The following is a 13,350-nucleotide window of genomic DNA, read 5'->3' on the forward strand; positions in this document are numbered from 1 at the left end:
GTATGGTCATTGGGTCCCTAGCAATAATAAGTCCTCGCCGAGGCAAAATCGGAGAGGCCACACCTGCTCTTACGGGAAATATTGGTGTGACGAAAGCCTCAATTCAAAAATTGAGCAGAAGTCCTAGTTAAACAAAGCACACCATCAATGTCGTCGGACGTAATTCAGAAAAAGGGAAACTATGGGGGGCGGTGAGAGAAAAGAAAAACTCCAGAAAAGCGCTAAAACAAACATAAAACGTAAAGAAATAAAGCTGAATTGATTAAACTTGAAAGTAAAGTACAGACAAAAAGTTTAAATGAAATTAAAAGTACAAGGCGTTACAATTACTTCAAACAAGTTAAGATTGCATTTTACTCTCTTATTCCACAGCGTCTCCAAGGTCAACGAGAGCAACTTCCGGCGGATCTTCCCGACCCACCAGACCGGTGGGTGTGACCTTCTTAAAAACTCCCAGGGGTTCAATGTCAACATTCGGATGGAGGTGCTTGACCTTAGCTTTGCAAATTAGGAAGCCGCAGATACGTTCGTTGGCTGTCGCGAAAGCAGCTTCTCTCCTTATCTGCTCTTCCAGGGCGATGGCCTGGGCATCCTTCTCGGCCAAAAGTTTGCATTTCGATTCCAAATCTGACTGGGCCTCAGCAAGTAACTTACCTTTGGCTGCCAGCCTCTCGCGCAGATCGGCAATCTCCTTATCTTTGGCAGCAAGGTTTTCTTCCTGGGAAGCAATAACGGTCTCCTTGGCACTAAGGTCCTTACGGAGTCCCTCGACCTGGTTCTTGTAACACCCCGATTTCCAGGTGTCACTTTAGTAACCAAAAATAATCTTTACGCGGAAAACAGGTAATTTTTTTTTTGATTGTTTCCTTTTAATAAAAGCAATAAAGAAATAAAAACAAAACCCAACTACTAAACTAACCGATATACAACATATATACATGTACAGCCTCAGCTGCACTCCATGTCACGCGCACTCGCAGTGACTCCAAAGCAGTGTGCCCGTAGGCAAATATATACAGACCCAGAAGTGTAAGTGAGAAAATTATAATTACAAACCACTAGGAGAAAGTCGGCCTCAATATGGCCTAAGCAAAGACCCCTATGGTCCAACTGACTCACTGTGATCCCTCAGTAAGAGAACCACACGAAAAGTCATGCGTCGGAAACCTACCCGATCCCAAAAGCAAAACGAATCAGAGCTCTACACAAAACATGACGCCTGCCCAAACCTAACCTCCCAGTGCCAAACCCACAACGATCTGAAGTCGGCAAGTTGAAGCTCAACTCCATGCGCCATAGAACTCCTTTCGTCAGACGTCCACGCTCGTCAGTCCGGTCCTCCATGACCCTTCCCCGATACGTCGCCCGGTGACCAGCAACATCGATCACCCAAGCGGTGGGGCATCCCGATCCTGCAGCTCATATCTGATCCCCCCCCGAGGGAGAGACCACCGAGAACCAGTCGGCCATCGACATCGGGCAGCAGGCCGACCGCCCAAACACAAACATACAAACAAAGCCAAGGCGCTAGGGTCAACTCACAGCAATAAGTACATATACACTCAACATGTGACAGGGTATATATATAAGTTGTTATATAAGCATATAAGTAATCCTAGCATGTTATGGCTCTAACATTGCTTCAATAAACAAACAGCACACAGTCTCAGTCAGCATGAATGTATGCGTGAAATGCACAATATGAATCCGGATTTGTGACGCGTTCCCGTTCGCCACAAGTGAAGCATTCCCGTTCTTCACTATGGATGGACCATTCCCGTTATCCATCCTGGATGAAATCCATCCTGGATGAACCATTCCCGTTATTCATCCTTGGTGAACCATTCCCGTTATTCACCATATGATGAACCATTCCCGTTATTCATCATTTATGCAAGGTGAACCATTCCCGTTATTCACCATGATATGCACAGGTGAACCATTCCCGTTATTCACCCGATTGAATGCAACGTGGTTAGCCAAACAACGAATCGCCCTTACCACGAAAGTGTTTAGCTCACAACCCAATCTCAACAAACCCATGAGTTAGTGTCGGTCAATACAACACAACTCGGAGTAAGTGTCGGTCAATACAACACAGCTCCACCAACAAGAATACACAAGGGTCTAGTGTCGGTCAATACAACACAGCCCAAACAACAAGAGCGCTAAGTGTCGGTCAATACAACACCGCTCCAACAACAAGAGAACCCAAGGGATTAGTGTCGGTCAATACAACACAACCCCATCAACAAGAGTACGTAAAGTACTCGGTGACTTTCAATCATCACCATAGCTCACCTTAGTGGCTTTCCCCAATTCCAATAACTCACAACAAAGGTCGACTTTTCCCCGTCTTTCGTAAATATTTTCCCCTTCAGTTTTCCTATACTTAAACGTTAATAAAAATGATTTCAATTCAGATTAGTCAGGTTATGAGTTTATTTCTCAAAATCTAGGTTTCCCAAGTCTTTAGTTTTTGAAATTCTAATCCTTCTACGTTTTCCGAAAACCAACCACCCAAAAGAAGTTTCCCGGGGAAAGTCTAAGTAAACCAACAAATACCAACCAGGCTAGGTCTCAAACCCCTCATTTGGACTTGCCTAGGGTTGCTCATCCAACCCAAAATATCAAAGATCACCAGATCAATGAATCTCCACTCCGAAGTCGCGTCAAAACGCACAATCCAACAAAAGCACAACATCACAAGTTATGGAAAAGTATCATAACATCAACTCAACATCATAAACAACATCAGATAAAGCATAAGTCGAATTTATCGACGCCTATCATGCAATCATAGCTGATATGGTAAGTTGCCCTAACCTCGAGCTGTTCCAGCTTCGCAAACAAAGTTCTCCTCAAACAATTGCTCTGAGTCTTCCAAAGTTCCCTCAACTGAACCTCGGAGAAAAACAAAGCAGAAACCAAACAAAATCGATTAGTTCGATCGCAAAACAATACATAAACGATAGACAAAGCATTAAAGCTTCAGAATAGGACAATCAGGTACGAAAAGACAAGTTTTCGAAACCGAAAAACTCCCCCCCTAAAGGAAATAGTCCACGGCCTCAAAGGAAAAAGGGCTTCGGCTCTTTTTCTTTGATCAAATCAATTCACAAGGTAGTTTTAGGGTAAAACTAAGGCAAAGAAACTGTCAGAACAATTTTCGGACAATCGGGCCGAAATACGACTATCCAGGGGCATTTTGGTCCAAAATAAAGGCTCAAAACTTCAAAGTTATCAGTTCTGAAAACAAATTTGACAGCAATGATCCTCATGACATCCGTGACAACAAATCCTAAAGGCACGAAGTCAGATTAAGTCTTTTCGACAATAAAGTTTCGAAATGTGAGACAAAAAGGGTTTTGAAACAGTTTTTCAGATCCTGGACAACTAGATTACAATCAGCGTTTACTGACAGAGGTTTTAGACTCAGGGGAACGTAAGGAACATAACCCAACCAAGAAATCGAAGAAATCGGACCATTTTAGAAAAAGCTCAAAACTGTGAGCACAGAAACGACTTCAGAAACGCAACAGAAACAACAATCAGAGGTAGGTATCGTGTTAGTTACCTCGATACCTAGAAGTAGGGACGAACTGCACGAAGATTGGTCAAGTTTTCGCGAAAATCTCCTCCCCCCTTGCTCTCCACGAAATTCAGCCACAAAAGGAAGAAAATGAAGGAATTTTTGCTTTTTGAGCTATTTATAGGCAGGCGAAATCGCGGGAAAATGAAAATTTCGCGATTCCGATTTTTGCAGCACGATCACCGTGGAATTCTAAGAGAGATTCTGGCGTCAGAATTCCAGAACTCAAAACAAATATCTAAGATTTGGGAAAAACGATATCCAAAACGCCAAAAGCGGTGTAAGTTAGTCTGTCCCGAAAAACTACTTTTTGCTGTGATGCTCAGACGACAAAACTTCCAACAGAAGAAAGATTGGAAATGTCGAAACAAGTCTGGCAACGCGGATGGAATCTTCGTTAGATGTCCAGAATAGAAAAAGTCTTCATCCTTCGCTCAAAACTAAGTTTTCGAAGCAAAGAAATTAGCGTCGGCGGACATCCGAAAAGTTAAACCTATCGTGCGTACAGTCCAGAGTTCCGAAATGAAACGCTGGTCGATGGAAAAATAAAGAGAAACTTTAAATTTTCCAAGAGTTCGAAATCTCACTTAAAACGTTGCTTTAAGAGCGAAATAGCCTATTCTGGACATGCTCGCCATAAGGCAGGTGTGCAGACGACTCGCACTAGCTCCGAAAGAAACAACGCCACATTCCTCGAGCAATTCCTGAACTTTCTTCTTCATTAATCTTTCTCAAATATCAAACTCCTGTCACGCTTACACTGATTCCACGCGTGAGTCGGAAATTAACTTGTTCCGAAAATCCGGGTCTTACAATACTCCCCTCCAAAAAGAAAGTTTCGTCCTCGAAACTCAGAGTTCTGAGAAAAGTCCGGAATACAGTTCCTTGATCTGGTCTTCCAATTCCCCTGTAGCATTGCCCGTGTCATTGTTCCTCATAACCTTTACTTAAGCAAGTTGTTTTCCCCTTAACTGTTTCACTCTTCTATCCCCACTGCTAACTGTCGGTGTCTCAAAAGACAAACCATCATTCAACTTCATGTCGTCTGGCTCGATCACTTGCGTCGGATCTCTTCTTGAAATGATACCGGTTGGCATTCCGTGAAGTCGCACAATCTTAGCCACTTACTTCTTTACTTTCGGTCGTCCGGAATTCTTCTTAAACTCAGTGCCTCTCTGTCATCTCAAAGTAGATACTCAACTTGTCCTCGTGATCTTTATCTACAGTCTAAAACTCCACTTGTTCGTTCGATAACTTCTAGACGAATCCTCCCCCTTGGAAACCGCTAGTCCATTAAAACACCTCTAACTTCGTAACTATTTTTACACACACCAAGTAATCAAACTTCTACTTAGTCACTATTCGAATTAAAACTCGACTTATGTCCTTATTCCTTGTTGTAATTCAGGTTCCCTCTGATACGATTGTCCTGCACGATGCTAAGACAAGAGGTTCGACAATCGCTTAACAATAAAACAGAACTTAACAACAAAACAATAACACTCAGAAGTTGTTCACCCAGTTCAGTGAAAACTTTCACCTACGTCTGGAGGGTTTGCACCCAAAGAAAGGAAATCCACTATCTCAAGATTCAGGAATTACAGACACTCATGAACGACTCAGTTCATAGTTCACTTCCTAATCTACCCAGTGTATTTCTACTTAGAATCCCAACCTAAGTATGAGAGCCCCTCTCACTTTCTCTCAATCACTGCCACAGTGATTGGTGAACACAATGAACAAGTAAAGTTTGAACGCAATCAAACAACACAGAACCTCTCTTTGCTTTATAGAATCAGTGAGCAAAGACAGATTCACAACTAACACAGGACGAAGCACAATAACAAATCCTAAAACTCTTAATCTCTCTTTCAGCTTCGGTGATCTTCACGTTTTAGGTCTTCATCCTTTTATAGACTTCAGCAGCGGTAGCATGGGCTTTAGGGTTAGCACGGGCTGAAGAAACAGATTCCAATAACAGCAATTTGAAAACGCAATCTTGATAGATTCGGTTTCTTATTGCACAAGTAAAGATAGAAATCAATCTTTTAACAAAGATTGGTTCAACAAATAACAACCCAACAACTAAAACCCTTTTGGAATAGTTACTTGCTCCTCAAGTAACTCAAAAACATATCTTCAGCAAATCTTCAGAAGGCCCATAACAGAAACACAAGCTGAGGACTGATGTCCTAGCTTCACGAGGTCAGATGCCACGGCATCTGCTTCGACAATCAGTTGTTTTGACAAAATGCAAGGCAACATGTTCCAACAATCTCCCCCTTTGTCAAATTTTGTCTAAAACAACTCACAATCAGAGAGGATAAAACCTAGAGAAAAAACTCTCCCCCTTAGTCAGAACTCCCCCTCAAACAAACGCATCTACACAACCCACTATCATACTTCAGAAGGCATAGTCGGAACAAAACACTTTAGCAGCACAAACACACAACCAGAGGTACAATCAGCCTTAGCACATGATAACATCAAAATGAATCAGTTTGAACATCATCGTATCAGAAATACTACCATCAGAAGTACTGCTCATCAGAGGCAACATTTCAGAAACAAACATAGCCATCGTCTTGAACTTGTCTTCAGACCAGAGCTAACACTATCAGAACACACATAGCACAGTAGAAACAGAAGCAACTTCTCACAACTTCTGAGAACATGAACATCTGAACCAAAACAAACTTCTGATCAGCGAACATCTGAACAAAAACAACTTCTGATCTGCGAACATCTGAACAAAACAAACTTCTGAACAAAAACAAACTTCTGATCTAAAACATCTTCTGATCTAAAACATCTTCTGAACTAAAACATCTTCTGAACTAAAACATCTTCTGATCTGCGAACATCTGAACAGAACAAACTTCTGAACAAAAACATCTTCTGATCTGCGAACATCTGAACAGAACAAACTTCTGAACAAAAACAAACTTCTGATCTAAAACATCTTCTGAACTAAAACATCTTCTGAACTGAAACATCTGAACAGAACCAACTTCTGAACCTCAAACTTCTGAACATAAACAACTTCTGAACCACAAAACTGCTCAAAAACAAATTTCTTCTGATCTGAAACTTAAAACTACTCCCCCTTTTTAGCACAAATTTGCAAAGGGTGCATCCAAAACAAAAGACAAGATCAAAATCAAAGCAAACTATGCTTCAGAACCGGACTTTTCCTTGGAACCTTCGGCACTTCTCTCTGTACTTGCTTCAGATCCTTCCTCCTCGTCGCTTTGTTCAACATCTTAACGTTCTTCTTCTTGTAACTTGAGTAGCAACGCATCAACTTTGAGCTTCCTGGCAGTACTCACCCGGATTGTTTCTTGTAAAGCCTTGGAGACTTCCAGTAATTCAGCAATTATGGCCTTAGTGTCAGATGCAGTCACAGTAGGCGCAGATGTTTTGCTAGTTGGTAAGGCAATGTCGAGAACATGTGGGTCCATAAACAAACGTTGATCCAAAGTGATTGGAACACCACAAGACATAGCCACATCATCAGCTCTGAGAATCTGAGGATGTTGCTTCAGAATGATCTCAGTAAGAAGTGATGTAAACGAAACAGGCAGCTTCACAGCACAAGTATCAGCATGCTTCAATGTCTGCTCAAACACAAAAGTTCCAAAATCAAAATCAATAGACTTGCCTATCCGATAGATTAATTTGGCAAGCGTTGCATAAACTCCAGAAGTATGCTGAGTAGGAACCCAATTCACAGCACCAATCCTGTTAAGAATAGCATACTTCACACTCAGATTTCCAGTAGAGAGCAGCTTCTTGCTAGGCCACTTCTTCACATAACCAGCGCTAAGTTCCTTGGCCACAACATCCATGGACACTTCTTCATCAACAAAGGCAATAGCACTTCTGCCAAGTGCTTGATTGATCACAGCAGGTGAGAACACAACACATTCAGCTCTCACATAGACTTTCCTGAATTCTGCACTATCAGGACGTCCCACATCAACAGAGAGATTTACCAAGAACTCTCTCACAAGCCTCTCATAGCACCTACCAACATTCTGAATAGTCTTCATCAGACCTGCTTTCTCAATAAGTGCAATAACATCTCTACATTCAAGAACATCAGAGCCAACTTCCCTTTCCTTGGCCATTCTCCTCTTGCAAACAAACTTCCACTTCTGAACATTCTCTTCTAAGTGAAAAGACACTCTATCAATAGGAACGGCAGGAACATTCTGAGGAATACGCTTACCAGAAAACTTCTTTTTCTCAGAAGATCGAATGTTCTGAACACCGACTTCAACATCTGATTCAGAGTCTTCAACGTCAACTGGAGTCTTCCTCTTCTTCTTCTCAGTGGGAGTCTTGTCTTCCTTTTGCTTTCCCTTACTCTTCACACTAGCCTGTCGGGACTTGTAGGTTATAGGTGAAGACTTGGATTTCTTTGATGGAGTAGGAGTGACTTCAGGAGAAGAAACCCTTCTTTTCTTCTTCATCCTCGCAGCAACACTATCAGCAAAGGACTCAGTCAGAGGAACATCATCAGAAGCATCATCAGAGATGTTCTGAACAGAGGCTGGAGCCTGGTTTGGCTCTTCAGAATTGGTACCCTCAGAGTTACCATTCTTTGGATCAGCATCCTTTGAAGAGGATGACACAGAGATGTCTGGCTGGGCAGCATTGCCTGAATCTTCATGAGAAGTGGAATCCTTTCCAGAATTTTCTTGAGCAGAACTTTCCTTAGACCTGGATGTCTCAACATTAGGTACAACATCAGGCACAGTAGAATCTTCATCATTGATCTCCTCTTCGTTAGGAACAATTGGGGCTTTGCTGTTCTTGACCTGTGATTCGTAGACCTTACACGTTGGGTTTTTTGATCGCATCTTCTTGAAGACTTTCTTGGACACAGAAGATGGTTGAGAAGTATCACTCTTCAAACCCATACACTTGACTCCTTTTGCAGTTCTCTCAATCTTAGCCTTGACAGATTCCTTCCTTCCTGAGCTTTGAGACATGATGAATCGAGAGTAAATACAAACAGAGTACAGAATAATGAGCACAACTTTCAGATGAACGATGATAAGTCTTGAAAAAGATAGATGCACAAGCGGTTGAGAGAACACAATTTGACCGTTGAAGGTAGTTATAGGATAAGCGAACCATGAAGTAACCTTCTCTCTGCTGATGTCACAACGGCAGTTAATGATGAACAAAAATAAACTAGCCGTTGACACATATGGACACGCTAATTGCTATGCATCAAAAAGGCAAATCCCTAGATTTCCTCTTAATTTTTCAAATGTAAGTGCATCAAGGGGTTTTGTGAAAATATCAGCCAATTGCTTGTCAGTTGTAACATGTTCCAAGTTGACAATTTTATCCTCCACCAAGTCTCTAATGAAATGATGTCTAATGTCAATATGCTTGGTCCTGCTATGCTGTATGGGATTCTTGGAAATATTGATTGCACTGAGATTGTCGCAGTACAATGTCATGACATCCTGCTCAACATCATACTCTTTCAACATTTGCTTCATCCACATGAGTTGAGTACAACTACTTCCGGCTGCAATATATTCTGCTTCAGCTGTAGACAATGAGACACAATTCTGCTTCTTGCTAAACCATGAAATCAGATTATTCCCTAGAAAGAAACATCCACCAGATGTGCTTTTTCTATCATCTGCACTGCCTGCCCAATCGGCATCACAGAAACCAACTAACGAAGAATTTGTATCATGAGTATAGAGAATACCATATTCACTCGTGCCATTGATGTACTTGATAATTCTCTTGACTTGTAGCAGATGACTAGCCTTAGGAGCTGCTTGATATCTTGCACATACACCTACTGCAAAGGTGATATCTGGTCTGCTGGCAGTGAGATACAGCAAGCTTCCAATCATGCTTCTATAGAGACTTTGATCAACATCTTCTCCTTGCTCATCTTTGGACATCTTGATGTGTGTAGCAGCAGGGGTTCTCTTGTGACCAGCCTTTTCAAGACCAAATTTCTTGACTAGGCCTTTAGCATACTTACTCTGAGATATGAACATGGAATCCTCCATTTGCTTGACTTGTAGTCCTAGAAAATAATTCAGTTCACCAACTAAGCTCATCTCAAATTCAGATTTCATTTGTTGAACGAAATGTGCCACCATTGAGTTAGACATTCCTCCAAAAACAATGTCATCCACATAAATCTGTGCTATCATGAGCTTTCCTTTGTCATTCTTTACAAACAGAGTTTTATCAATTCCTCCCTTGCAGTAACCATTGCTTACGAGAAACTCAGTTAATCTTTCATACCAAGCCCTAGGTGCTTGCTTCAAACCATACAAGGCCTTCCTCAACTTGTACACATGATCTGGATGATGTGGATCTGTAAATCCTTTAGGCTGTTCAACATAAACTTCTTCATTCAAATAGCCATTCAGAAAAGCACTCTTCACATCCATCTGATAAAGTCTGAACTTCAAGAGACAAGCAACACCTAACAAGAGTCTTATAGATTCCAGTCTAGCTACTGGAGCAAAGGTCTCATCAAAATCAACTCCTTCTATCTGAGTATATCCTTGAGCAACAAGCCTTGCTTTATTCCTTGTGACTGTTCCAGCTTCATCTGATTTGTTCTTGAAGATCCACTTGGTGCCAATGATGTTTACTTCTTCAGGTCTGGGCACTAACTCCCACACTTCATTTCTTCTGAACTGCTCTAGCTCTTCTTGCATAGCATTTATCCAGTATTCATCAGTGAGAGCTTCATTAACATTCTTGGGTTCTATTTTAGAGATGAAACAACTGTGAGCAATAATACTTCTGGATCTGGTAGTCACCCCTTCTTGAAGATTACCAATAATGTTTTCTTGAGGATGATTCTTCTGAACCCTGATTGATGGAGCTTTGTTTGATGTGATATCTTTGTCTTCCTTTTCATCAGCACTTGTTTCTGACTCATTGTCTAGGGCGGTTGCTGGAGCATTGGCTGGAACATCAGTACCATCATCATCTTCATTCAGAACTGCTTCTTCCTTCTTGCTTGGTTCATCATCCACAGTCACATTCACAGATTCCATCATGGTCCTCGTGCGAGAGTTAAAAACTCTATAAGCTTTGCTGTTCATAGAATACCCCATGAAAATTCCTTCATCACTTCTAGGATCAAGCTTCCTCTTAGGATCACGATCTGCAAGAATATAACATTTACTTCCAAAGATGTGAAAGTATTTTACAGATGGCTTTCTACCTTTCCATAGCTCATATTGTGTAGAGGATGTCCCTGCCCTGATGGTGACTCTATTATGTATGTAACAAGCAGTACTCATAGCTTCAGCCCAGAACTGGTGTGGAATCTTCTTAGCATGTAACATTACTCTGGCTGATTCCTGGAGAGTTCTATTTTTCCGTTCAACAATTCCATTCTGCTGTGGAGTGATGGGGGCAGAAAATTCATGGCTAATACCTTCTGTTCCACAGAACTCCAAGAATTTTGAATTCTCAAACTCCCTTCCATGATCACTTCTGATTCTTACAATCACACAGTCCTTCTCATTCTGAAGTCTCAAACATAGGTTCTTGAATATTTCAAATGTCTCTGATTTTTCTCTCATAAATTCAACCCATGTATACCTTGAAAAGTCATCTACACAGACAAACACATACCTCTTTCCTCCCAAGCTTTCAACTTGCATGGGACCCATGAGATCCATGTGAAGCAATTCCAGAACCTTCGTTGTGGTCTGATGCTGGATCATCTTGTGAGACACCTTGGTTTGCTTACCAATCTGACATTCTCCACATAGCTTCCCTTCTCCCAAGCTCAGATTGGGCAATCCCCTTATTGCTTCATCAGCTATAACTTTTTGCATGCTCCTGTAGTTGAGATGTCCTAGTCTTTGATGCCATACATTCACCTCACCTTCTTTAGTTAACATACATCTGGAAACATGAGCTTTTTCTTCTGATGTCCACATGTAACAGTTGTCTTTTGATCTGACTCCTCTCATCACAACTTTTTCATCATCAGTGGTCACAACACATTCTATCTTATTGAACTTCACATCATACCCTTGATCGCACAGTTGACTTATGCTGATTAGGTTGGCAGTTAAGCCATTTACAAGCAACACATTGTTCAAGTTAGGAGATTCTGTGCTAACAAGCTTTCCTACCCCCTTGATCTTTCCTTTAGCTCCATCTCCAAAAGTAACATAGTTAGTGGAGTGACTTCTGATATCTTGCAAGAAGCTCTTGTTTCCTGTCATGTGCTTTGAGCAGCCACTATCAAAATACCAATCTTCTTCTGATGATGCTCTGAAGGACGTGTAGGCTACCTGACATCTGACTTCACCCTTGGGCTTCCATTCCTTCTTCATCTTAACAAGCCTTTTATCGTGCATCTGAGGATAGCCATATAACCTGTAACAGTAAGGCTTTATGTGACCATTCTTACCACAGTAGTGACACTTCCAAAGTACAATTTTCTCAAGCTTGAGCTGGGATTTCCCATGTTGAGGTACATGTCGAGGCAATGGATCTGACAACTGATAATTTCTGGGCTTCTTGAATTCAGTTTGTTTTGCAGCAGACACAAACTTCTTTGATCCTTTTTGACCTTCTTTGTTCGTTGTTCTGTAGTCAAAACCAATTCCCTTCAGACTCCCTCCTTGCTTGCTAGTTTCTTTCAGAATCTCATCAAGCATGTCAGAACCACTGTTTAGCATTCTAACAGATTTATGAGTGGCTTCAAGTTTTCTTGTCAGAATTGTTACTTCCTCTTGAAGTCCTGCATTAATCAATATTAGGTTAGCTTTTTCCATAACATCAGCATTATTAAACTTACTTTGCCATTCCTCCAGATCCTCCTTCAGTTTTGTGCTGAGCTCTTTCAACCTTTCATTCTGAGACACAAGTTGCTCTATCTCACTTTGCTTTTCTCTCACAAGTTTACATGCTTCTTCCCACTTGTTGTGTAGCAGCTTGTAAGTTTCAGCCAATTCCTCATCAGAGATGTCTTCATCACTTGTCTCAGACTCACAGATAGTTCCAGAGAAAGCATTGACTTTGTTTGCAGATATCTCCTCCTCATCTTCAGTGTCTTCATCTGACCAAGTTACCATCATACCTTTCTTTTGCTTCTTTCAGATAAGTGGCACATTCAGACCTGATGTGACCATATCCTTCACATTCATGACATTGAACTCCTTTGTTCTGAACAGGTCTTTCTTCTTCCTTGGTCTTCCTCTGAGAGTTTGAAAACTTGGGTTTGTTATCGAACTTCATGTCCTGGGCATTAGGTCTGGTTCTTTTGTCAATCTTCCTCAAAGCCCTGTTGAATTTTTTGCTAGCATGGCCAGAGCCTCAGAAAAATTTTCACCCTCACAGTCTTCATCATCACCTTCATCAGTGTTAGACACAAAAGCAATACTCTTATTCTTCTTCTCAGATTTTCCACTCAGTTTCAACTCAAATGTCTGCAAGGAGCCAATAAGTTCATCAACCTTCATGTTCTCAATGTCTTGAGCCTCCTCAATTGCAGTGACTTTCATAGCAAACTTCTGAGGAAGAGATCTCAGAATTTTCCTTACAAGCTTCTCATCTGACATAGGTTCTCCAAAGCAAATGAAGCATTAGACAAGTCACGGACACGCATGTGGAATTCTGAAATAGTCTCTTCTTCAGTCATCATCAGATTTTTCAAATTGAGTAGTAAGCATCTGAAGTCTTGACATCCTTACTCGAGTAGTTCCTTCATGTGCAGTTTTCAGAATTTCCCA

General features: G+C 41.3%; 1 protein-coding gene across 1 annotated transcript in view; it reads right to left on the reverse strand.

Annotated features, from left to right (window-relative positions):
• Positions 1-361: 361 nt before the first annotated feature.
• LOC130725225 (uncharacterized) overlaps positions 362-13,350 on the reverse strand; it is a 29,667-nt gene continuing 16,678 nt past the window's right edge. The window contains exon 3 of the mRNA XM_057576475.1: positions 362-718. Coding sequence (XP_057432458.1) covers positions 362-718 — 357 coding nt within the window. The remainder of the gene's footprint in view (positions 719-13,350) is intronic.

The sequence above is a fragment of the Lotus japonicus genome, chromosome 6 (assembly GCF_012489685.1).
Source record: "Lotus japonicus ecotype B-129 chromosome 6, LjGifu_v1.2".
In the NCBI taxonomy this organism is placed as follows: Eukaryota; Viridiplantae; Streptophyta; class Magnoliopsida; order Fabales; family Fabaceae; genus Lotus; species Lotus japonicus.